The 25,700-nt window shown below is 54.7% G+C and overlaps 3 protein-coding genes across 10 annotated transcripts in view; 1 reads left to right on the forward strand and 2 right to left on the reverse strand.

The window, feature by feature from the left end:
• Nucleotides 1–266: 266 nt before the first annotated feature.
• UBE2S (ubiquitin conjugating enzyme E2 S) lies at nt 267–5,120 on the reverse strand. The gene is made up of 4 exons (XM_033845996.2): nt 4,915–5,120; nt 4,157–4,304; nt 2,622–2,812; nt 267–741 (listed from the first exon to the last, which is right to left on the reverse strand). The coding sequence occupies exons 1-4, from the start codon at nt 4,915–4,917 to the stop codon at nt 412–414; spliced, it is 672 nt and encodes a 223-aa protein (XP_033701887.1). The 5' UTR covers nt 4,918–5,120; the 3' UTR covers nt 267–411.
• ZNF628 (zinc finger protein 628) overlaps nt 3,252–25,700 on the forward strand; it is a 62,646-nt gene continuing 40,197 nt past the window's right edge. For 2 of the 8 annotated variants that reach the window (XR_012328084.1, XM_073796221.1), the window contains exons 1-2: nt 6,622–6,752; nt 7,450–7,527. Coding sequence is in view for 4 of the 8 variants with exons in the window: in XM_033845989.2 (XP_033701880.1) it covers nt 6,489–6,752; nt 7,450–7,527 (342 nt within the window). In the remaining 4 variants the exon portion in view is untranslated. Of the gene's footprint in view, nt 3,899–5,624; nt 5,700–5,734; nt 6,753–7,449; nt 7,528–25,700 lie in introns of those variants that run through there. The other 6 variants (XM_073796222.1, XM_033845995.2, XM_073796219.1 and 3 more) reach the window with 5 other exon arrangements.
• Nucleotides 18,878–25,679, reverse strand: SHISA7 (shisa family member 7). Its single transcript, XM_033846005.2, has 4 exons — nt 25,000–25,679; nt 23,351–23,505; nt 21,139–21,288; nt 18,878–19,714 (listed from the first exon to the last, which is right to left on the reverse strand). Exons 1-4 carry the CDS (start codon nt 25,677–25,679, stop codon nt 19,068–19,070), a joined length of 1,632 nt encoding a protein of 543 aa, XP_033701896.1. The 3' UTR covers nt 18,878–19,067.

The raw sequence follows: 25,700 nt of genomic DNA on the forward strand, positions 1-25,700 counted from the left end.
TGTTGGCTAGAGCGGGATCAAGTGCCCCAGCGCACGGCAGACAGACGGAGCTCCCACACCCACTGCCAGGCCACTATGCCCATTTCAGGAGAACAAGGGCAGGAGAGATCAGCAGCAGGCCCGTGCCTGGCACTGCACCCCTCAGACAGAGGGCGTCTCTGACTCCAACAGGAGGCCCGCTGAGCTGAGAGACCTGTGCTCAGCCCACGTGAAGTCTCGGGCTGGGGCGCCCACTGCTCAAAGCCAGGGTGGTGGAGGCAACAACAGCTGCTTTTCCAACTTTATTTAGAAAAACAAATCCAGGTCCGAGTGCCCCCGTGCCCTCCCCCACCCCAGCCATAACTTAAATAACTTAGAGACAGAGTTGGGGGCAGGTGGGTGGCGGGTGGGAGAGGGAGGGAGGAGAGCCCACTACAGCCGCCGCAGCGCCCGCTTCTTGTCCGTCTTTTTCTTGGCTGCCAGCTTCTTATCACGCTCACCCGCGTGCTTCTTGGCCATGGGCCCCTCGACCCCTCCTGGGCCCCCAGGGGCCATGGGGTCAGCGGTGGAGGCCACAGCCCCGCTGGCCAGGGACCGGCTGGCCTCGGCCCTGCCGCTGCTGGGCCCACCTGCGCCCCCGTGGATCTCTGTGAGCAGGCGTGCGCGGGCGGCGTACTCCTCGTAGTTCTCCAAGAGCAGGCGGCCCGCCTCCTCGTTGAGGGCAGACTCGGGGTTAGGGTGGATCAGCAGGCACTTGATGGTCTGTGGGGAGAGCGCCAGGGTCAGGGGGGGCCGGTCCCCCAAGCCTCACACGTCCGGCCTTGTGGCCTCAACTCCCAACACCGCTCCCCCAGATGGCACATGTGTGCAGGCACCGTGATCAGTGACTCGCCCCAGGTCATTCAGGAAGTGAGGGGGGACTTCCCTGGTGGCACAGTCATTAAGAATCCACCTGCCAATGCAGGGGACATGGGTTCGAGCCCTGGTCCGGGAAGATCCCATATGCCGTGGAGCAACTAAGCCCGTGCGCCACAACTACTGAGCCTGCGCTGTAGAGCCCGTGCTCTGCAACAAGAGAAGCCACTGCAATGAGAAGCCTGCGCACCACAACGAAGAGTAGCACCTGCTGGCTGCAACTAGACAAAAGCCCGTGCACAGCAACGAAGACGCAATGCAGCCAAAAAAAAAAAAAAAAAAGGAAGCGAGGGGGACAACTTAGAAACTAGCAACTAGACAACTAGCTCTACATTACACTACAGGAAGATGCTTAAAGCTACAGCTATCGCCGCTTTAACAGGAATCTCAAGGGCAGAGGCACAAATCCTGGCTGGGCAAGCTGTTAATACCCAAGAGAAAGGCACCAGGGCATAAACAGAGACTGATGCCCGAGGACAGTCGAGAGTGGTCCAGGAAGGAAGTGAGTCTTCAATATTCCTTAATCTGCCCATTTTAACTGCAGAGTAAATCGAGGCCGAAAGGTGTGACCAGCCAGCCCCCAATGGACCGTTCTAAGAGGAGTCTACCCAGACAGCTGTGGCCCCTAAGCCGTGTTTGTTTTACCTCCACTTTGATTCTAAAAGGGAACGCAGAGCACCCCAGGAACCCAGAACTTGTCTGGCCTTGAGCAGGTGAAATGCTCTCACGTGTAAATGGGGGCAGTAACAAGTACTCCCCAAAGCACCTGGCCCAACACACATCACTGATAATCATGAGGGACCAGCATCACACCCTAATTCTGACAACTGCACCCCACAACCAGAGGCCTGACTGCCCGCCTTTCCCACAGCTGCCCTCCCATGGCTGAGCCTGGCCTGGGCCCCGCACTGCAGGCCCTAGGGATTGTTGGGGACACTTGGGAGTTATTCTGTGAGCTCATCTCTGGTGTTGCTGGCAGCCACCACTGACACTCCAGGGAGAGGAGGAAAAGGTTTGGGGTCTGTTTACCTTGGTGCTCAATCCTCCCCCAGGCCCTGCAGGAAACCCCAATTCCCAGTCCTCCCTACCAACTGCCCCAGGGGCTCATTAGAAATTCAGTGTTTGTTTTTTTAAATTTCACCTTGTGGGAGGGGTGGAGAGGCATCAGGTGACCTACATGCTTTAAGTGGCCTATGGGGACCCTGGAGCACCAGAGTAGTCTGGCTGTCTCCACCTCAGCTTGGCTGAGGTGGGCCTGGATGGTTCTCCGCGGGGTGGTCCCTGCTGCACGATGTGCAGCAGCTTCCCTGTCTCCACCCAGTAGGTGCTGGTAGCACCCCCAGGTGTGACAATTAAAAATGTCCCCAGTGGAACAAAACCACCCCTGGTTGAGGAACGATGGAATGACAATGGTGATGGTTGTACAAGCTGTGACTACTGAAACACCAATGAACTGTACGCTGTAGGATACTGGACAGTCTATCTTCGCCCTAACCAGACGCTTGACTTGTACCTGTCAGAACACCGTCCTGCTACACAAACCATCACTTGTTCCACAGCAAAGGTAGCTGGGCACTGCCAACCCTTCCAGAAAACCTGGAAATCTGGATTCTTATGTAGAAGCCCCAACCAGTTCAGTGTTGACTTTAGAAGAGAAACAAGGCTCCGTGGCTTGGACATCACTGGGATGCGTCCAGGAGGGAGGCCCAGGCCCAGGCAGAACTCACCAGCAGCACGTGCCGGATGCCCAGCTCAGCTGTCCAGTCCCTCTTGAGCACGTTGACGCAGATCTCACCATTGGCGCCCACATTTGGGTGGAAGATCTTGGTCAGGAAGTAGCCCTTGGGCGGGGAGGCAGGAAAGTCCTTCCCCAGCAGGAGTTTCATGCGGAAGAGGCCTCCGGCGTATGGGGTCCCCTCTGGAATGCAGGGAGGGGGACAGTGTCAGGAGGCGCAGGCCTTCCAGGCACCCCCAAAACCAGTCTCCACGGTCTGGCTGTGAGGCAAGTGCCCCACCGCCTCCTCCACCAGACGGGGGGTTCTCGAGAGGAAGACAGGCCCAGGTTCCCAGGGGGCCACAGGCACCACCCCCAGCTCAGAGTAAACCCCCTGACTGGTGGTCCCCACCCACGGATCCCTCTTCACTCCCAAGTGAAGGCACAGCACACCCTTCCCAAGAGGCACAGACACACGTGCCCACTCAGCTCCTAGGAAAAACATCTATTTGGAAGCTTCTCAGGCAAATGTCAGGACAGTTCTGTCCACTCCGTGGTCTTCCCTGCCGCAGCAAACACTGGGAGTTGTTCCAGACCCATGGCTGTTCCTCATGCCCCAGCCCCCACGTCCCACCCATCATAGCCTGGGCAGCTGACCTCCAGGTCCACTCCTGAATCTGAGCCCACCTCCAAGTCCAGCGGAACCACTTCTCTCACCTGATGGATGCCCATGGTCAGCGGCTTCCTGACCGGCCTCCAGATTGTATCCCCACCCTCACTGAAGTCAAAGTGAAGTCTGAAGCGACCCACTGGCCCGGCTTTAAACCTTCCAAAGGCTTCCTTTCCAAACTCCTTTAAAAGAGATCTACAAGCCCTAAAAGGTCTGTTCCCTATAAGCTTCACAAGTCTTTTTTCTTCTGTTCCTCAGGAAGTCTTCCCTGACCCCCTCCCCACAAGTTCAACTCCAGACTAGGTCCTTCATCACACTCTTCACTTATAAAAATTCAACTAATAACTTAAATGTAGTGCACGTGAAACAACCTGCTAAGCCACTATGCAAGATCAAACGGTCCCCTGTAGTTATTTGGTTATTACTGTTATCTCCCTGAAAGCCTGCATTTGTTCTCTGCTTGGTCCCCAGAGAGCCTAACACTGGCGGCAGGAAGGAGTTTGAGATGATCCAGCCTCCCCTCCAGGCCTTTGCTGACACTTCTCCCCACCTGGCATCCTCTTCCCAATCCCACTTAATTCCTACCCATACTTCAGGATGGAGGAAACACCCAAACCCAGGTAAGGCCCCATTATATGCTCTCCTGGCCCCCAGAATTTTTCTCACAACACTTACGGGGAAAGTATATACAATTACTTGTCATTTCTAGTGTCCTGCCCTGCATACTGTGAGCACCATGTGTAACAGGTGTGCCTGTCATGTCTACCCTTGCGTCCTCAGGGTCTGGCAGTCCACCTTACAGTGGGAGCCTCCTATCCTTGCTCTAAGATTGACGGAGATCTAGGAAGGGCACCCCTCCCTCTCATTCCCACACTCACCAGGGCCCTCGATGGTGACCTGCAGGTCAGTGAGGTCCTCCTCATTGGGAAAGACCTTGATACCATCAGGTGGGTCAGCTGTCAGTGTCGTCACCTCCTTGTACACCAGGCGGATGATATGGGGGGGCAGGTTCTCCACGTTGGAGTTCTAGGTATGGAGACAAGGGGGTGAGCCACGGGCAGAGCCAGGGCCTGGTGCCTCCTGCAGGATCTAGGATGCAGTGGCACCCTAGTCTTACTCCTGCAGTCCCAGGCTGTCGATCACCCCGAGCTCCCAGAACCCCCAACCCAGGATGCTTCAGGCGACCGCCCCAAGCTGATCTCCCACTAGAAATAGGGCGGATTGCCGAGGGCTTGCGGATGACTCCACCTTCCCCAGAAGACCCCAAAGCCCGCTCGTAGCTCCGCAAGGTCCCCGAATGATTCCGGGCAGGCCCGAGGCCTATGCCGGTCCCCCTTCCCCACCTAATCTTGGTTAAGACCACCCTGGAAACCCCAACTCGAGCCTGGAGACGGTGGCGGAGCGTCGTTGTTCCCGAAACACCCACGGGCGGGCCAAAAAGCCCGGAGCTCGGCCGGGCCCTCCCCTCCCGCCCCGCCCCGCCTACAGGAAGGCCCCTGGGCCCATCTCAGGCCCGGGATACCCAGGTGGGCCCTCCAATCCCCCAAGCCGCCCGCGAGAGGCTCCTGAGACCCCGCCTCCTCCTCTGGGGGGGGGAGGCCCAACCACCCCTCCCGGGCCTGGACGCCTAGCTCACCATGACTGCTGCCGGCCGGGGGCGGGTCCCCCCGGCCCCCTTCCTGCGCTCTCCGGCCGCCGGCCGGGGCGGGGGGCCCAACTGCTGCCGCTGCGGCCCTAGCGAGGCCCCGGCGGCCCCGCTCTGCTCCCCGCTGCCTCCGACGCCCGCCGCGAACCGCACCGCACCTCCACCCGCCCCCAGTGCCCGGCCGCACTAAGCCTGTCGCGCGCGCACCGCCGCCCTTTTATATCCGCCCACAGGCCGCGCCCCCTCGCGGGCCCCTCTCGCCGTGCCTCGACCCGTGACGTCAGCGCGCACGGCCCTCGGCGTTCGACGAGCTCGCTCCCTTCCAGCAAGCTGCAGGCCGAAGTTGGGGAGGGGGCGCTCGGCGGGCCGGCCAATGGGGGTACGCGGTGGTCGGGGAGGGATCCGGGAGGATGGAGTGGCGGAGAAAGGGAAGTAGAGCGGGAGAGGACGTGAAGGGCGACGCGACCGCTGATTGGTCCATTTGAATGAGACGCTGGCGCACGCGCGTGCCCCGACGCCCAGGAGATCACTCACGCGACTAACGGTCGGCCGTGGAGCCTGGGCAGGGCGAAGGGAGGTGGGACTCTGGCGGTTTAAAAGGACGATAGAAGGCGCGCCGGCCAATAGGGGCGCGCAGTCGTGGAGTGGCGTCACGAGACGCGCGCGGGCCAATCCTTGACGGAGAAGGCAGCACGGGGGTTGGGGGGGCGAGGGAAATGGAGAGCGACCAATGGGAGCCTTGCCTAGCGCGGACCCAGGCGCTTGCAGCCAATGAGGTTCGTTGATTTTTGTGTATGCAAATGAGTGTGCGCGGATGCCCGCGCCCCTTCCTCAGCCGGGAGTGGGGGTGGGCGCTGGGAATCGTTGTACGTTTTTCTCCGAGGCGCCATTTTGTGCTGAGAATGACCTGTGACCTGCGTGGTGTGTCAACCGGGCGCTGAAGGCTTAGACGCCTGGCCGTCCAGTGTGTGACCTCTGGCCCCAGCCAGGCTTCAGTCTCCTCCTGTGAGGACTGTGCCCGAGAAAGAAGGAAGAGCCCCCAGGCCTTGTTGAGGGCCTGGCCCTGCCTGTGACTGACAGCGGTCTCCTGCCAGCCAGGCCTCGCCAGGTCTCCCTTTCCCTGTCCTGTGAACCGGCGCAGAGCGCCCCGGGCGGCCCAGTGTCGGCGCCCTGAGAGCGGGAGGCCCGGGAGCTGACCCGCCTCCTCGGCTCCTGTGCGGTGCGGCCGCGGCGCCCCCGTCAGGCCCTCTCTGCCCTGGTCCCGAAAAGACTCCTCGGGGGGCCCCAGCCTCTGGAACAGGGGCCAGGAACGTGCAGAGACGCCCACCGCCGTAGCCATGACTAGTTTGTGGCGGATTGGCCGCACGCGGGCATCCCACGCGCCTCGCCTTGGGTGTTATCCCACCGGGTGCAGAGGAGTGCGGCCCAGTTAACACCGAAGAACCCTGAAGGAAGAGAGGGGTCAAGTGACTTGCCCAGGGCCCCCCCTGCCCCCACTTGGGACATGGCGGAGGTGGTGGTCAGACTGAGCTGTATCTCAGAAGTCCACTCGACAGACGTAACTGATGATGGTCACGAGAGTGGTGGTGATCGATCCGGTGCTCGCTGGGTTTCTTTGCATGCTTCATCTCATTGAATCCTTGCCACAGCCCTGTCAGGTGGATGTTACGATTCCCCTCGGGACACTCTCAGTCGTTCAGTACGCTTTTATTTTTGAGCACCTATCATGTGGTAGGCAGGATACTCTGGGGATATGGCTGAGCATAAAAGGGACAAAATCCCTGCGCACTCAGGGAGCTGACGTCTTCGTGGGGAAGCCAGACAGTAAAGTAAGTATATCCTATGATGTCAGCGAGTGATAAAGACGTAGAGGAACAATCAGGGCTAAGGGCCTACAAAGGGAGGGGTGGGGGTTGCTCTTTGACCTGAGGAAGGATCACTTGGGCTCCATGCGGGAAGGTCTAGGGGAAAAGCATTCCAGAAAAGGGAACAGCCCATGCAAAGGCGAGGCGAGGGGATCGCGCTTGGTGTGTTTGGGGCGCCACCAGGAAGCCAGTGAGGGTAGGTCGGAGGGAGGTGCTTAAGTCCGAGAGGTAAGGGGGGGCAGCGGTTACGTCTCTCGCCTCTGCCGGGTGGGCGGTGTGTTGTCTTCAAGCCCTAGGGAGCCATTGGAGGCTTTGACAGGGCCGTGGGCGCTAATAGAGAGGGAGGCGAGAGGATGGTGGCAGTGGGGATGGGAGACGTGATGGGGATCGGTGACGTCGACAGGACCTGAGGGAGAAGGAAGGAATCCCCTGCATCTTAAAATTGGGGTCAGCAAACCTCAGTAAAGGTTTTTGATTTTGCGGGCCATCAGTCTCTGTCCCAGCGTACCCAGTTCTGCTGCTATAGCCCCAGAGTAGCCAAGCCCATGTGCAGATGTAGGGGCTGGCTGTGTTCCCATCAGCCTTTGTTTACAGAAACAGGCAGTGGCAGGGGTTGGACCTCAGGGAGGCTGCTCTTTACTGACCCCTGAAATCCCAACAGGCCCCACCCCTGCTAAGAACTTTTCAAGAGCCCTCAACACACTGCGTTTCAAGTAAATCCCAAACTCCCATGAGATCCGTAAGTACACTCTCCCTGAGGCCCCCTTGGCCTCTTTCTGTCTGTCTCCCTGCTATAAGCCAATCTCTGCCTGACCTGAAGAAGTTTACACGGGAGTCCCCTGTGCCAGGAGAGCTTTCCTCCTCCTCTGTCCTCCTCATGGCCTAGGCTCACCTTAAAATGTCACCTCTCATGGGACTTCCCTGGCAGTCCAGTGGTTAGGACTCCTCGCTCTCACTGCCAAGGAACTGAGGTCAGTCCCTGGTCGGGGAACTAAGATCCCACAACCTGTGCAGCACGGCTGGAAAAAAAAAAGTCACCTCTCAGAGCAGCTTCCTCACCTCCACTCCCATGCTCTGTTTACTTCACCCTCTTTGATCTTCCTGGTCCATAAGAATTTATTATTTGTTTGCTTACGTGTTTGTCTCTGTCCCCCGATGAGTACAGCCCCAGGAGCACAGGGACCCTGTTCTTAGACTCTAGCAGAGTGCCTGACAGATCAAGGTGTTTGTTCAGCAAGTATTTATTGAGCACCTACTGTGTGCCAGGCACTGTTCTGGGTGATTGGGATATGTAGGCAAACAAAGATCTTTGCCCTTGTGGGGCTTACTGTGGTGAGAGAAGACAGACACAGAAGTGAAATGTAATAAATAAATAAAATACATGGTATGTTAGAAGGGAGCAAGTGCTGCGGAAAAAGAGAAAAGTAGAGCAAGGGAGGGGCCCAGGGTGTGCCAGGTTGTGAATTTTAAGCCAGGTGGCCAGGGAGGCCTTACCAAGCAGGTATCATGTGAACACAAGTTTGAAGGAAGGGAGGAAGTGAGCTATGTGCTTATCAGGGAAGAGCATTCCAGCCAGTGGGAACAGCTGGAACAAAGGCCTAGCATGTGCAAGGAACTGCAAGGAGGCTGGTTTGGTTGGAACAGAGTGGGCAAGGGGGAGGGTGTGGGGAGCTGAGGTTAGAGAGATGTATGTGTGGATGGAGTTGGGGAGCCGGTATCATTCAGGGCCTTGAAGGCCGTGGCTAGGACTCTGGTCTTGTCTCCGGGGGAACAGGGAGCAATGGCAGGGTTTTGAGCAGCGGAATGCTGGGGTCTCACTCTGACTGCTGGATGGAGAAGAGAATGAAGGGGGATGAGGGCGGAAGCAGGGAGGCCGGGGAGGAGGCTGTTGCAATAACCCTGAGAAGAGATGGTGCTGGTCATCAAAGAAGATATATAAATGGCCAATAAGCACATGACAAGATGCTCAGCATCATCAGCCATCAGGGAAATGCACATCAAAACCACAGTGAGCTACCGCATTACACCACCAGGGTGGCTATAATCAAAAAGTGAGATAATAAGTGTCAGGGAGGATGTGGAAGATAGGAACCCTCACACAGCTGGTGGGAATGAAAAATGGTGCAGCTGATTTGGAAAACAGTCAGGCAGTTCCTCAGATGATTAAATCTAGAGTTACCATATGACCCAGCAATTCCACTGCTAGGTATATACCAGAGAAATGGAAACATGTCCACGTGAAAAGGCATACACAGATATTCATAGCAGCGTTATTTCTAATAGCCAAAAGTGGGAACAACCCACATGTTCAGCAACTGGTGAATGGATAAACTAACTGGTATTTACTTACAATGAAATATTATACAACCATAGAAAGGAGTGAAGTACTGTTATCTGCTACAAAATGGATGAACCTCCAAAGCGCTACGCTAAGGGAAAGAAGCCAGTCACAAAGGACTACTTGTTGTGTGATTCCATTTATATGAAATGTCAAGAACAGTCAAATGCATGCAGACAGAAAGTGGATTAGTGATTGCCTAGGACTGGGGGATGGAGAGTTGACAGCTAATGGGTAGATTTTCTTCTTGGGGCAATGAAAATATTCTAAAATTGTGATGGTATAGATGCACAGCTCTATGAATATACCAGAACACTTTAAATTGGTGGGTTTTATGTATGGCATGTGAGTTATATGTCAGAATAAAGATGTTATTTTTCTAAAAAGAATTTTTAAAAAATACTGAGATGGGAGGAACTGAAAGAAGGCCAGAGGGGTGGAGAAAGAGGGAGAGAGAGGTCTGAAGGAAGAATGTTCTGAGCCAGTAGAGGTAGGTATGGAGGGGCTAGGCTTGGTAGAGCCCTAGGGAGCCAATGAGGAATTCTCACCGGGACGTGTGAGTGGATTTGGTACTGATGTTGAGATTCTGGCTCAGGGCTGCTGGGTAGAGACTAGATTGGAGGACCCAGAGTGGAAGCAGGAACTCCAGCAGGGAGCTGGTCATGGGTTGGGCTAGTGTGGTGGCTATGGCCGAGAAGTGGGCGGATCTGAGAATGACTCAGGAGATGGCCTAGTGATGGGCCTTTTGTGTTAGTTTGGGAGACTGGAATCTGCAGGGGATGGGCTAGGGGAGGGCTGTCCTTACTTTCTTAAATATTGGAGACCTGGAAACTTACTTTTGCTCAGTGAAACCCAAATTGTCCCTTCGGCTTGAATTCTAGCTTCAGAAATTAATCTTCATTTCTTCTGTTCATCTGTATTAAATCACTAAAGAAATACATGCTTGGAGGGAAATTCACACAGTTACTGCAGTGCAAGAGGTAAAAGTAGGAGGTGCAGCTCTCCAGCTCTCCTTCCACTCCCACATTCGCAATCCCACCCCCTCAGGTACCCGCTGTTAATATCTGGGTGTCTTCTTACCCACACTACTTGGACGTTTACATTCCCACACATCCTCCCTCGGCAGCATGCACAGCGGTCCTTGATAAGAACACGGGAGTTTCTAGCATTCTCCAGGGTGTTTATGCTGGTCCAGTCTGTGGCTAGAAGCTGCAGTGAGCATCCTCAAACGTTTATCTTTGGGCAAAGGTGTGAGCTTTCAGGCTTCCCTGGTAGTGCAGTGGTTGAGAGTCCGCCTGCCAATGCAGGGGACACGGGTTCGTGCCCCGGTCTGGGAAGATCCCACATGGCGCGGAGCAGCTGGGCCCGTGAGCCACGGCACGTCCGGAGCCTGTGCTCCGCAACGGGAGAGGCCACAACAGTGAGAGGCCCGCGTACCACCAAAAAAAAAAAAAAAAAAAAAAAAAAAAAAGGTGTGAGCTTTCCTGAAGGAGAAATTCCTAGAAGTGGAATCTCAGGATCAAAAGAGCATGTGTTTGCAATTCTGCCAAGTAGCCCTTGGCAGGGTTCTACTTATTTAGATCCTCACCATTAGGCTCTGATCCATTCATTCAGTAATTCATTTAGAACCAACTATTTGCCAGGCTGTGTTTCTGTGTGCTTGGGATACATCAGTGACCAAGACAGGAAGCAAGACACCACCTTCCTGGGGCTTCCATTCTGGTGGGGAGACAGATAAACAGTAAGCACTAAACCCAGGGTGGCCAACTGTACGGGGTTGCCCAAGATGCTGGACTTTCATTGAGTGCCAGCACTGGGAAAGTCCTGGGCTAGTGGGTAAGAAAAGCTGGTAGTATAAAAAAATATTACTATAAAAATTAGAGCAGTTAAGGTAAGGAGGTTTGGGAACACTGGGGGGAGGGGGGAGAATTTTAGATGCGGGGAGTCAGGGTAGATCTTCATCGAGAAGGAAACAAATATTTAAAGGAAGCGAGGGAGCAAGGTTTGTGCTTATCCAGAGGAGAAGGACTGTTCCAGGCAGAGGAAGCAGCCGATGTCAATGTTTTGATGCAGAAATGAGCCCGAGTATTAGCAGGCTTCAAAATATGTGCCAGTCATGGTCAAATGTGCCTCATCTTTCATCGGCATTTCCTTTCTTCCCAGTGAGGCTGAGCATCTTTTCATGAGTAAATGCCTCCATCTTTATTTCTGAGTTCACAGTCTGTGGTTGCTGATGTGTTCTCTGCCCCTTAGTGGCCTTAATATTTTTAACCAAGTTGACTGTAAGGCTGTGGTAGGTAATTAGCAAGAACCACTTTCCTTTGTGCCCCTGAACAGAGGTTAGAGCTCTACGCCAGTGGGAGGGGCCCGCATTAATTGCTAAATATGCCTGCAGTGGATCAGGTGCTCCCTCTAGTGACAGACAGCAGCAATGAAACGCGTTGCTCTTATCCCGCTCCAAAAACCCTAGACGGCAGAGCACAGACTTTCATGTTGGACAAAAACAAACTTTAGGGGTTTCCCTGGTGGCGCAGTGGTTGGGAGTCCGCCTGCCGATGCAGGGGACACGGGTACGTGCCCCGGTCCGGAAGGGTCCCACATAACGCGGAGTGGCTGGGCCCGTGAGCCATGGCCGCTGAGCCTGCGCGTCCGGAGCGTGTGCTCCGCAACGGGAGAGGCCACGACAGTGAGAGGCCCGTGTACCGCAAAAAAAAACACAAAACAAAACCAAAAAAACACAATAGTAACTAGGGGCTTCCTATAACGGCCGTAAAACAGACACCTCTGATGCACATCAAGATTAAACAGAATAATGCCTGATGCCGGCAAGGGTGGGAGCAAATGGACGTTCTCACATACGTGGACTTGGCAAGGCTCTCGGAACTGCATCTTGGCGTTGTGCAGCAAAAGTCTTAAAAACGCACCTCCCTCCGACCCAGAAGTTCACCCTCCTGGGAGGTCTTCCCAGGGAAAAGCAAGTGAATGCTCCCCATGGTGTGCAAAAAGATATTCCTCAAAGTATTGTTCATAGTATTGAGAAATGGGAAAACCCTAAATGTCTGGTGGTAGGGACTGGAATAAAAATTATGCTGCTGCCTGGACTCCAGAAACGTGTGTCATGAAAGAGACTGAAGAACTGTTCAAGTCCAAGGAGCCTCGAGAGACACAATAACCAGATTCGACACCTAATCCCGGGGTACCAGGGACTGAAAAGAGAACTGCTCCAAAGGACAATACTGGGACAGTTGGTGAAACTGGAACATGGACTTCATCAGTGTTAAGTCCTTGCTTTTGATAACTATACTGTGGCTGTGTAAGAGAATGTCCTTGTCCTTCAGAAATGTCCCTTAGGGGGCAACTTACTCTCAAGTGTCTCCGAAAAAAAAATATTTATATGGGAGGAAAACCATAAAGCAGTGTGATGAAATGTTAGCAATTAGTGAATTGACAAAAGCTGTACATGAGTTCTTGGACTTATTCTTGTAACTTCTGCACGTTTGAAACTGTTTCAAAATATAAAGTTGAAAAGAAATGAAAAGAAAAAAGAAAGGCACATGCACACAACATCTGGTATAGATTTCAGAAGTTTGCAAGCCCGCCCCCTCAAATGCCGGTTAAGAATAGCTGCTCAGAGGCTGTATTTATCAACACAGTGGAGTTGCAAATTGAGCAAATGTTAGGTTACAAAGGCGAAAATGCTTATGCCAGATCTTATCGTTGACTTGCTCAACTAAAGCACGGTACATGTGGATCAGATTGCTTTCTTCTTGGCTGAACAGAAATGAAGTAGTTGACAGGCACATAGAGGCCATGTTGAATGAAAAATACATACGTTTAAGCCTTGGCGTTACAACTCAGAGTGGAAGCTAATCACTTGCATGGGAGGGGAATGAGACTCTAGTCTCCTGTGTTAAGCTCGCCCTGGGCATCTGCTCAGTTAGGGGAATGGCAGTCAAAGCCGGCACCATTGACGTTTACATTTAGACTTTATTTTTTTAAAAGTAGGTAATGCACCTACAAAAAATTCAGAAGTGCAAGAGTGTACAGCAAAAAAGCCACCCAGTTCCCCTCTCCACAGGCAAGGCACATTGGCCGGAGTAGGCTGCACTGCCCTGCAGTAACAAGCAGCCCCAAAGCCCCAGTTGTTAAAGCAACAAGGGTTTGTATCTGGCACATCTAACATCTGGGAGGCAGGGAAGTACGGTCCTAGTCTGTGCCCAGGAGGAGACTCTCTGAGTGCTCAGTGACCCCATACTTCGACACACTACATCACCACTCTCCCTCCCCACCCCCACCCCCAATTTTCTATAGACAAATCGCCAGCACAAAGAGGCGATTTCTAAGAACGGTCGAACAACCCTTACACGCACCACGTGGGGCATTTCACCAGGGATCCAATACCAGTACTTGAAGGCATCACCCCCTCCCACCCCACTAACCTACGGTCAAACAGATGGACCTCAGCTGGTGAAATCTAGCCGGTGGTGAACACTTAACTGCACCGAAGGGGGGCAGGCTTTCTCAACCACAGATCACACTCCTTCCAGCAAGCACTATCCTGTGAGGATGGTTTGGTTTCATGTGTCCACTTGGTCGGCTACAGTGCCCAGCTGTTGGTTCAAACACAGCCCAGGTGTTGCTGTGATGGTATTTTGTAGACAAGATGAACACCTACAGTCAGTTGACTTTGAGTAAAGGAGATTATCCTAGATCATATGGTGGGCCACGTTCAATCATTCGAAGGCCTTAGAGCGGAAACTGAGGTTTCCTGGAAAAGAACGAATCCTGCCTCAAGACTGCAGCCTCGAAAGCCTGCCCGAGTTTCCAGCTGCCTTACAGACTTTGGATTTGCCAACCCCCACGGTCACATGAGCCAGTTCCTTAACAGGAATACACACACACACACACACACACACACACACACACACACACACACACACACACACACACATTGGTTCTGTTTCTCTGGAGAACCCTGACTGATATGGAATAAAGTCTAATATCTGAGAAGCAAACACTTAAATACACTAGAGAGGAAGGGGTTTTCTTAATGATAAAATCAATGCTGAAATGCCCTGCACACACAACCCAGAGGTACGAGCAAACTAATGCTTTGATGTAATATGAGACTGATATTAGTAAACAAACACTTAGATGCTCCTAGAGGTGAGCTGTCCTAAAGTTCATAAAACCAAGCCTTAGAGGCACTTCTTGAGACAGAAGGAGGGGGCAATTCTAGTCATCACTATGGAAATATTTTAGTGCACTGGGTGGGAGGAGAGAGGTGTGGAAAATGATTCCCAGTTATCATAAAAACTGACATTTAGACTATTCTGTCACACCCCGTTATGGGTTGAATTTTGCTCCCTGCCCACAAAGATGTTGAAGTCCTAAACTCCAGGACTTGTGAATGTGACCTTGTTTGGAAACAGGGTCTTTGCAGATGAAATCATTGGGGTGGGCCCTAATCCATGATGACTGGTGTTCTTATAAAATGAGACATTTTGCCAAGGAGACACGCATACAGAGGGAAGATGATGTGTCGAGGAATGCCAGCATTGCCAGCAAGCCACCAGAAGCTAGGAGGGAGGCACAGACAGATTCTCCCACACAGCCTCAGAAGGACTCAGCCCTGCCCACACCTCCGTCTCAGACTCTCAGCCTCCAGCACTGAGAGAGAATACATTTCTGTTTAAGCTGCCAGTTGTATGGTACTTTGTTACTGCAGCCCCAGGAAACTAATGCAGATGCACCCCCCCCACACACACACACTTCAATGATGTTCAGGCAAAGAATTCAAATATAAGGAGGCGCAAACAAATAGAATCTGCAAACAAATGCTTACCTGCTTAGAGGGAAGAAGCTTTCTTAGGAAGAAACTAAGGATTTGAAGGCATCTTACAGTGCATCTCCCCATGCCTGACTCCTCTCTTGGTGACAGCTGGAGCAGCCCTGACCACCTACCTGTAAAGACACTTAGATGCCCGCCTTCCTTGGCCACAAAGGGGACTCCCCAGTGACCTGCAAATGCGGAGATGGAAACCCATCCTTTCCCGACAGTATACTTGAGACCAGGGATCAGGAAAACATCTGTTTATTCAAAAAAATACCAAGTTGCAGCTCGGCTGGCTGTCCTCACCAGGGAACTGGGGCAAGAGTCAGGTGTTGGGGGGAGGAATAGGGTGGGTAGGGATAAGGAAGCAGGCAGAGCTTTGGAAGTTCTTTTGGTCCAGAATTGATCTTCTTTCTGTACCGCCCTCCACTGCCCCCTCACTGGAATGGGAGTGTGTGTGTGTGTGTGTGTGTGTGTGTGTGTGTGTGTGTGTGTGTGTACGCACAAGCCTGTGTATGCATTTATGAGGTGGTGGGGGCTGGTGAGGGAAGACTCAGATGGCGAGGTCCCATCTCTGGAAGCATCAAGGGGATCTGGCAGGACATGCCCACTTCCTCACCCACCTCGAGACCTCTCCCTACTATGGCTTATTTGAGATAAGAGGTCAAGGCCCCAGGGTCAGGCAGCCTGTGTCAAGTGAGTGTGGGGAGGGGGCAAGATACCTGGAATCCAGGCCGGGAAAGAGCAAGTTGAGGGGGGCATACAAAAGCTGAAAGGCCCGAATCCCCCAATTCTGGGGGCTGGAGAAAGCTGAGGGCTCCTTGAGGGTGGTGAGCAGAGGGGAGGGGTCTGGGAGGGGCAGGTGCCCAAGCTGGCTCCTTTTGGGGGAAGTCACAGTCTGCCATAGGGATACTGGGTGTGGTGAGGCCCTCAAGGGGATTGGAGGAACCCAAAGGAGCAGCTGTAAGCGTGGAGTTGAAAAACTGGCAAACTGGCACTGGGGCCCTGGTAGATTGGGGGTAACCCCTCAGTTTCCTCAGTGTGGTGGGAGCTGAGGGTCAGTTATCTGCCCCAGGCTCCTGATGAAAAGGGATGAGCTGAGGTGCCAGGATTTGTGGGGAGAGAGGAAAGGGAGGGGGACGGCCCAGGGGAGGGAGAAGAGGCCCCCTCACCTCGCCCTGGGGGCTGGGAGAGGGGGCATGTAGCCCTTTAAGAGTGGGGGAATGGCCGCCCCAGAACATGGCTATATACAGAGAGAATTGGGGGCAAATTGTGCGTAGGGTGTTGGGGAATCCCCGAAACCCCAGAGGCTCCCCAGTGTGTGAGGGGGAGATGAAGGAGAGAATGCTGCTTCTCTGCCATCTTGGGATGATGCAGAGCACCACCTCCCACCCCTACAGGTGGCACTGGCAGTGGCCGTGGCTCTCCAGATGTGCCTGCCCCACGACCAGGGCAGCAGAGAAAACCATTGAAGGCCTCAGGGAGGTCGGCAGGTGTTGGCCCAGCCCAGGGGGGTCTCTAAGGAGAGTTTGGCCCAAGCCAATGGAGTGCAGCTCTGGGTGGGGATCCAGGTAACAGGGATTGGGCAAGGGACAGTGATATCACCTGAGGACTGGAAAGCCCCTCCTCTGGTGATGATAAGAGGTCTCTTTGTTGACCCTGTCACCGATCAGATGGCTGGGTGAAGGGCAGTTATCAGGAGGGACCTGGATACCCTCATCAGGGGGAGATGGAGGACTGACCAAGGCCAAGTCTGTGGTGTGGTTGATGCAGGCAGGCGTCAGCCTAAGTCAGGAGCATGGCAGTGACATCATCAGGATGGGCCAGAGTATGATGATGTCATCAGAGGGGACCCCATCCCACTCCATTTTTGAGGGAACGGGAAAATGATGTGTATTGTGCTGGTTCCTCTTAAGGGAACAACTGTAGGTGACCCCAGAAGACAATTGAAATACAGCTGTCGTAATACTTGGCTCCCAAGATGATGGATCCTGGAAGGTGATGATACATGGTTGAAGTGGATCCTGCTAAATGACATCATTGGGTGTCCTGGATCCTGGGAGATGATGATGCCATGGTTATGGTGGATTCCAGTAGATGGTGATACCATGGTTGAAGTGGATCCTGGGAGATGATGACACCACAATTATGGGGGACTATGGGAGATTGTGGCATCATCAGTTTTAGTGGATCCTGGTAGAAGATGTTACCATCAGCTCTAGTGGATTCTGGAAGGTAATGACACCGTTGGTCATGGCGGGTTCTGGGAGATGATGACGTCATCAGCTGTGGTGAATCTTGGGAGATGATGACACCATGGTTGTGGAGAATCATGGGAGATGATGACATCATGGTTGTGCAGAATCATGGGAGATGATGACACCATTGGCTATAGGGAACCTTGGGAGAAGGTGACACTATAGTTATGGTAAATCCTGGAAGAGAATGATATCCTAGTTATGGTGGATCCTGGGAGATGAATACACCATAGGTCAAAGGGAATCCTGGGAAATGATGTCATCATCAGGCATGGTTAACACTGGACCCCAGGTGCAACTTACCACCAGGAGTGGTGGAAGTCTTGTGGTGCTGATGATGTCATCAGCTAGATAAATAGCAGGCATACTCCCACCTCTCCCCACCCCCCAACAGGAGGCCAGGACTTTGTTTACAGAGGTGGTGATGTCTGTAGTTACGGCAGAGAGAAGTAGCGCCACCTGTGAGTCCCAGGACTCCAGGAGCCTGGTGGGCCAGAGTGGCCTCCGTGGGAGCAGAAGCCAGTCTGGGAGTGCTATCCTCCAGGAGTCACACAGGACCCGTGGCCCAACCACCCTTTAGGTGAGGTTCTGGTGGAAATCCCGCAGGGCATGTCTCTAGGGTCAGGGGAAGGAGTGACCAAGCCAAGTCATGGTGGGACAAGGCAGAAACTCTGGTGATACCATTACAAGTAATGGCCTTCCAGAGCAGGCAGTGTCTCTGGTGATGACATCACAGCAGTGGGGCAGAGCCTCAGCTGGGGCAGGGCCACTGCCAACAATCCACAGATGGACTGTCATCTGTGGCAGAGACCTCTCCGCCGGGGCAGCCTCCCCAGTGAGGACACCCCTAGATGACACCTCAGGACAGGGCACTTTCTCTGGTGACCCCCCCCAGGATAGTCATGGACTCTGAGTGTGCCCTGCCGTTCCGGGACTTGGCAGCAGCAGTGGAAGTGTCTCATGGCGTATGTAATCTCGGAGCAGGCAGAGTCTGGTTGTGACATTGCAGAAGGGGCCTCGTCTTGGAGATGTCCCCAGAGTGGGCTGCCATCTCTGCTGATGACATCACGGAAAAGGCACAGTCCCTCTGATGACATCATAGGGCAAGGCACCTTCTCTGGCAATGGCATCACAGGAAGGAAGCAGAGTCCCTGTGATGATGTCGTAGAAAGGAGGCCTTATGTCTAGTGAGGACACAGCTGGTGAGGCTCTTTCCCCTGTGATGTGTCCCAGGAAGATGGCTTTGTCTGTAGTGGTGACAAAGGCATCTTCTTTGGAAGAAAATATTTTCCTGGTGATGATGATGTCAAAAGAGGCCTTTTGGTGCCAGAGATGACATCATAAGGATGAGATTTATCTATGCAGTGACATCATAGGAAGGACTCTGTCTCTAGGGATGATGTCATAGGACAAGGCATTGTTCCTCTTATGACATCACAGGAGGGAAGTCTTTGTGATGACACCATGGAGCATAGATGCCTCTAGTGATGACCTTAAGGGTGGGCCTTTTCCTCTGTGATGACCTCATGGGAAGGAGGTTTTGTCCCTGTGGTGAACAAAGACATTTTCGCTAGTGATGACCTCACATACAGGCCTCTTCCTCTGTGATGACGTCATGGGAAGGAGGTCCTGCCTCAAACTGTGACATAGGAGGAGGGGTCTCATCTGCCGTGACATCGCAGAAGGAAGCTTTGTGTCAGGTGATGATTTCATCCAAAACAGTGTCCTTGGAGGCAGTCCTCCCGGCCACCGCAGATCTGGTCCCAGGCCCCTGGCGTGTGTTGGGGGATGCAGGCCGGGATGGGGGCCCCAGGCTGCAGCCCCCAAGCCCCTGGCCCGACCTCAGACAGTCAGACAGTCACCTCATTCTTGCTGGCAGTGCGGAGGTGTTGGGGCAGGTGATGGCCGGGGATGAACTGCAGCTGCTCCAGCGTGCCCTGGCGCTGGAAGGGCGGCCTGCGAGACAGCGTGCCCCCACCTCCGCCGGTGTCTGACATCCAGGCGGGCTGCGGCGAGCCGTGCAGGCCGTGGTGGTGGTGGTGCGCATGCAGGCCGGGCGGCGGGGGCAGCCCGTGCAGCGGTGTAGGGGGCCCCCCGGGCCCCAGCAGCAGGTTGGAGTGGGAGGCGGCCAGGCTGGCGCGGGTGGCGGGCTCGGGGGGCAGCACGGGGCTGCGGGGGGGTGACAGCAAGTGCTCGCGGCTCTGGCGCAGGGCCTCGGGGGACGACAGGAGCAGGTGCTCCTGTGACACGAGGCGCGCGCGTGGCAGTGTGAACTCATAGCGTGCCCGGCCCCCGTCGCCCAGCAGGTGCTCCTGGGACATGACGCGCCGTGGGTTGGGCGCGGGCGCCAGGCCCAGCTCCTCGGGGCCACCCCAGCCTTCCATGCGATAGCCGCCCCCTGTGCCAGGTCGCCGCAGCGCATGCAGGGGCAGCGTCCCGCGGGGCATCTCTGCCAGGTGCCGGCGCTTCAGATAGGCCTCGTCCAGATCCTTCTCGGCTGGGGGAGAAGGGAAGAAACCACAGAGGTGGGTCCTCAGCCAGCCCAGAACGTGCTCCCTTCCCTAGGGCACCCCCCACCCCAGGAAGACCCCAGACATTACCTGGAACTTCCTGGTCATTAGCCTGGGCAGGGGCACAATTTTAACCAGTCAGAACAGTCAAGCTAGCAGAATGCAGATTCCCAGGCCCAGCTTGCAATGCTGCGATCATAGATGAGGGGGGACCTTTTTTTTTTTTTAATTGCCTGGGAACATCCCTTCTTTTGGGAGTAGAACCCAACCCTTGCTTTTGAGGAACCACTTTCCCTTCCCTTTCATCCTGTAGCACGTATTTTTCAAACTTGGAGATTCGACCCATTCATGGGTTGAAAAGTCAATTTTGTGGGTAGGGACCAGCATTTGGCAAAATGAAATAGAATAGAAAATTATCAGAAAGTGTCCCATAATAAGAGAATAAGGGTGAATACCATTCACAAAATTTTTATTTCAGTTGTGTGTGTTATTGATATATTAACGGATAAAGTGACATGATATCTGGGATTTGTTTTGAAATAATCCACCAAAAGATGGGGTGGAGGGAGGAGAGATTAACAAAATGTTGCCCATTGTTAAAGCTGGGTGAAAGGAACATGGGGCTCATTTTACAATTCCTCTACTCTCGAGTGTGTTTGAAAATGTCCATAATAACAAGTTTCAAAACTTTACTGTAATTTAGAAATGTGCCAGTGTATGTGGGTCTCATGGGACACAATATAAAAATCCTTTCTTACTGTGGATCTCCGTTTAAAATGTTTGAAGGCTACTCCACTACCAGGGATCGGCCACTGACCCAGAAATGTCCAATCAGAGTCACAGTGATTGGTTTTGGGACAAGCATGTGACCCTTTTTGGCCAGTGGGATCCAGGCTTGGGAATTTTGCTGGAATCATTGGGAGAGACTCTTCTGGTAGAAGTGCCCTGAAAATTCTCAGGACAGTCTTTGCCATCACAAGGGGAGATTCTATCTGAAAATGAAGCCAGCCCACTGTTCAGCAGAGCTGAGAGATGTAGAATCCTGGAGACAGCTTTTGAGCACCTGGGTTCAGCCACACCTGAAGCTTGTGGCACATAGACTTTCTGTTATCAAGCCAGCATAGTCACCTTTTTTTTTTTTTAAGTTGTATTTCTGTTCATTGCAAATACAAGTCCTGATGAATGCAACAGATCTTGGGGAGAGGACCATGGGTTTGCATTTTCAAAAAGCACCCCAAGTAATTGTGATACAAAATTACCTCAGGTAATTCTGGAACAAACTTGGAGAAAAATCTAAGGCGGGGGCGGGGTATCTAAAGCTTTAGAAGGCTATCGGGTCACTGTCCATTGTCCTGAACCCAGGCCCTGACCCCGCCCCATCGCCCAGGTAGCTCCCCTTCCCGGGACTCACCCAGCCTCTTGAGGGAGGAGTAGCGGTTGAGTTCAGATTTCACAGCGGCCTCGTAGGACGGGGGCAGATGCGAGAGGTTGTGGAAGGACCGAGAGCAGGACAGCGTGGAGTAGTGCAAGGAGGGGCTGGGCGGCGGAATGGCCCGCCAGTCTGGGGCAGAGGGGCATGGCTGGGGTCAGTCCAGGCCCTCCTCCCTCAGACCCAGCAGTTCTGGCCCCCAGCCCCCTTAGAGCATTAGAAATCTGGAATCCCAGCCCCTCAGAGCTGCAGCAGTCCAAGCTCCCTGTGCTCACTCCCCCCAACCCTCGGGTGCTCTTTGCTGGGGAAGGAGGAGGAGGAGGGGCAACTGGCGTTTGCTCAGCACTCGTTGTGTGCCCCGCCCCAGGCTAGAAGGGACGCACTCCATGCAGCTTCCCGCAGACCACTTCTGGCATAGAAATGAGGAAACTGAGCCTCACTGGGTTACCTGGCTGGACTGTGCGGACAGGCTCCCAGGGTCTCACACCTGCCCTATGCTGGGCACCTGGCTCCGGCTCAATACAAGGGTGGGAAGGGAAGGAGCCCTGCCCTCCCCGCAGCCCCGCCCTGGTCCATACCCAGAGTGGCAGCGTGGTGTTTGGGGCTGTTGACGTTGAGGTGCAGGTAGTTGTGGTGCAGATTATCTGTGGGGACCAAGAGGGGAGGTGGCATCACTGCCATTGCCTGCTCCCAGCTGGCACCGCTGTCCTGGTCTTGTGGAAGGATCCCCACCCATGTCCACTTGGTCCCCAGCTCTGGTCCCTCCTGCTTACTGAATCTTTGCCCTGACTTGCTTCTCCCTCCTGGATCATCAAACCAGCCTTCTGGCGAAATGGCCAGCCCATCTCCAAGATCAGCCCCACTGCAGTACTTCTGACATGTACACCTGCCCCTGTCCCTCTGCTGCTCGAAACTCTTCCCATGTCTCACCATCACCCATGGGACACAGTCTAAGCTGGGGATGGCATTTGAGGCCTGTGTGACTTGTCCCCAACAGACATCTGCAGCCTCATCTCCCATCCCTCCCCTCAAGCCATACTTCTCTCTGATGCCCAAATGGTCCAGCTCAGTTCTGCCACAGGGCCTTTGCACATGCTGTCATGCTGTTCTCTCGGCCTTGAATCCCTTCCTCTCCTTCTTTGCCTGAAGACCTCCTACTCACCCCTCAAGATCCAGGTCAAATGTTTCTTCCTTATCACTACTATTCAAACCCATCTCCTCCCCTCCGTTCCTGATCCCAGATCAAGCCTTGTCCTTTACTGCCTGGATCATCATGCAAGCCTCCTCTGGAGCCTTCTTCCTCTCATCGATCTTCCTTCATATGGGTTCCAGAGACATAGTTCTTCCACCCACTTCTGACTTTGCTTCTCCCTTGCTCTAAACTCCTCCATGGCTCCCCATTGCCCTCAGGACAAAGGCAGAGCCACTCAGCTCAGCCTGGTACTCAAGGCCCTTCCTGAGGTATCTGCCCACCCTCTCCTCAGCCTCAGCTCTGGCCACCTCACAAGCTGTGCTCCAGCCACTCAGAGATCCCCCTGCCCAAGAAACGCCCCTCACCCTCCTGGCCACTGCTCAAACATCATGTTCTGAGGGAACTCCTCCCCCTCACACCAAATGAGACCCTTTTCAAACCTCTTCCAGCTACCTGGACTTCTCCACTGATGCACTCATCATAAACTATAAGAATAACAATAATATGAAGTGAGTACTGTTATGATTCTCATTTTATGGATGAGCAAACTGAGGCCCAGAGAAGCGAAGTCACTTGCCGTAGGTCACAGTGGTAGAGCCAGGATTTGAATCCAGGCGTCTGGCTCCCAACAAATTCTAATTCAGTTACCAAGTGAGTCCTTGTGTGTCACTGGCTGTTGGGTGGTCTGACATGAGTTTCTCAAGTGCAGGGGTTGAGAATGTCTAAATCTAAATCATCCATCGTAGCACCCAGGGTTCCCACCCAGGGTGCCCACAGGAGGTCAGGGAGGAGGTCTGGCTCACTGCAAAGTCCAGTGCATTGCCCAAAACAGGTGTCGGCCATAATGGTTCAGGGAAGGCAGAGACAGCAGGCTGTGGCTAGGGGCAGGGCCTGGGCAATGGGAGATGGAGCCATCCGTGGAGGGCGGAGCTACAGGGATGAGGGGTGGGGGCAGATGCAGAGGCAGCAGAGGCGGCAGCCGAAGCCCCACTTCTCACTCACCGAGATTGGTGGGCTTCACGGTGTTGTAGAGGTTCTTGGGCGTCCTCGGGGGCATGCTGTCGGGACCCCCGACCCCCGGGGTTAGGGAGCTGCTTCGTGCCCGGTCCGGGCGGGTCCCAGGCCCCGCCTGATGCCTCAGAATGTCCACCAGAGCCCTAGAAGTGGCAGAGGGATGGTCAGTGGCCTGGGGACTGGGGCTGGGGGTGGGGAGAGGGAGGGCGCAGGCCTCTTTCCCCTCTCCGTTCTCACCTTTGGGTGTATCCATTAGCTCAGCTCGGCTTCTAGCCTTTGGCCACGCCCCTTGCTAATATCAATCTGAGCACCGCCTGCCCCAAGGTCCCTCGGACCACACTTCCTGCTTGAAGCGCCCCTTCCCCTATGTATTTGGACCCTACCCCTTCTGCGGTCCCTCCCACATCGTCCTCTCTGTGGCCCTGCCCCACCCTGAACCTGGGACCTCACTCCTGTTCCTTTTGCTGCCTTCCCCATGGCAATAAAGGGTGCTATGTGGACCCCAAACCCTAGAATCACCCTTGACTCTTCTTTTTCTTTCCTGCACGGCCCTTAGCAATCCTGTGGATTCGCCCTCCAAAATGTATCCCAACTCGGAGCACTTGTCACCACCTCTGCTTCTACCAGCCCCATCTCTCACCATTATTGCCACAGTCTCCAATTGGTCTCCCCATTTCTGCCCTTATCCCTTGCAGTTTCACACGCACAGCCCAGGGATCAGATGGTGACACACGGAGCTCAGGGCTCCCCCATCACACTTAGGATAAACCTGGCCTCTGCCTACTTCTGTCCACCTCCTCCTCACCCACTGCACTCCAGCTGCATGGGCCGCTTCGCTGTCCTGCAAACACTCCACCTCAGGGCCATTGCACTTATGGCTTCCTCTCTGCCTGGAATGCCCTTCCCACAGATATCTGCTTGGTTCTCTCTTTTCCTTCAAGTCTCTGCTCAGAGAGGCCTTTCCTGACCACTTCGTGTAAAACAACACTGTCCCTCCCATTCACAACTCGTTATGCTACTTTATTTTCTTCACAGCAGTTATCAGGATCTAAAAGTATATTGCACATGTGTTTCCTTGCTTACTGTCTTAATGATAACGGTAGCCAGCATTTACTGAGGGCTTACCAGGTACCAGGACTCAACAGGAATTAACCCAGGTAATCTTCATTACAGTCTGAATAGGTGGGGAACAATTATTAGGCCCATTGTACAGACGAGGAAACTGAGGCATAGAGAGGTTTAAGCAAATCCCCCAGGGTCACACAGCCTGCAGGCAGCTGACCTGGGATTGGAAACCAGGTTTACTCCTCAGTGCAGGGACTTTGTTTTGTTCAGTGCTGTGTTCCCAGCTCCTGGCTCACAGAAAGTGCTCAAGAAATATTTGTTTGAATGAATGAAGGCCCGAGCCTACCGGTCACTCCATAGACTGCCACTTAAGTCACATATATTCTCATGTCCCGCCCATCTCTCCAAGGCATTGGCTTCTGCGCTCCTGGTGGCTGCCTCAGTCTCTGGCCATACTCCCTGCACCCTGCCGGCCCCCCCGCTCCACCGGCCCCACTCCCTGATGGCTCCGCCTCCCGTGGCCCCGCCCCCGCCCCCAGGTTTCCCACCCTCCGGCCCCAGAGCACACACACCTGGGTACATTGATCTCCCGGTGCGCCCTGGGCGCACGGGACGCCTTGCTGAAGGCCACTTTGGCGCCGACGCCCACGGCCAGGGCGAAGCTGATGACCCCGCACACCACGTAGGCCGTGCTGCCCCCTGGGCCCTCGCCCCCACGCCCCCCGGCGCCACCCGCCCGGCCCCCTTCCATCCACCCGGCCTGGCCGGGCCCGAGTCCCCCGCCCGCACCCCCGGCGCCCCCGGCGCCCCCGGCCAGTGGCGGCGGCGTGGTGGCCCAGCGCGGCGTGTCGTAGTTGGAGCAGGAGGCCTGCGCCAGGCGCATGTGGCGGTGCTCGCAGCAGAAGCGGTAGTGGCAGGTGCCGCAGCAGAAGCGGTAGGAGCCAGTGCTGCAGTTGAAGGTGGCGTCGTACTGGCCCATGACATCGTAGTAGCCGTGGCAGAGCTCGGCAGGAGGGGGCGCCCGTGCCGCCGCGCCGGCCGAACTCGGGGTGCTGGTCCTGGTTCCGTTGGCCCCTGGGCCCGCCGCGCCCCCGCCGCCGGTCAGCGCCCCGGTCAGGCGCCGCAGGTGCGCCAGCAGGGCGGGCAGCGGGCCCGGGGGTTCGGTGCTTGTGGCGTTGGACGGGCGCGCCCCAGCTTGGCCGGTAGTCGAGGCCAGGAGCAGGAGGGTCCCGAGGAGCAGGAGGGCCGGCATGGGGCAGCCAGGCTGGGGGGA

This window comes from Tursiops truncatus, chromosome 19, assembly GCF_011762595.2.
Source record: "Tursiops truncatus isolate mTurTru1 chromosome 19, mTurTru1.mat.Y, whole genome shotgun sequence".
Taxonomy (NCBI): domain Eukaryota; kingdom Metazoa; phylum Chordata; class Mammalia; order Artiodactyla; family Delphinidae; genus Tursiops; species Tursiops truncatus.

Excerpts from the sequence above, each read along its gene's own strand:
- SHISA7 (XM_033846005.2), bottom strand. The coding sequence starts at position 25,679 with ATGCCGGCCCTCCTGCTCCTCGGGACCCTCCTGCTCCTGGCCTCGACT. Across the intron at positions 23,506-24,999 it reads CGGGAGATCAATGTACCCAG|GGCTCTGGTGGACATTCTGA; the intron begins GTGTGTGTGCTC and ends TGCCACTTCTAG. Across the intron at positions 21,289-23,350 it reads CGTGAAGCCCACCAATCTCG|ACTGGCGGGCCATTCCGCCG; the intron begins GTGAGTGAGAAG and ends CCTCTGCCCCAG.
- UBE2S (XM_033845996.2), bottom strand. Across the intron at positions 2,813-4,156 it reads GGTCACCATCGAGGGCCCTG|AGGGGACCCCATACGCCGGA; the intron begins GTGAGTGTGGGA and ends CCTGCATTCCAG. Across the intron at positions 742-2,621 it reads GCATCCGGCACGTGCTGCTG|ACCATCAAGTGCCTGCTGAT; the intron begins GTGAGTTCTGCC and ends CTCTCCCCACAG.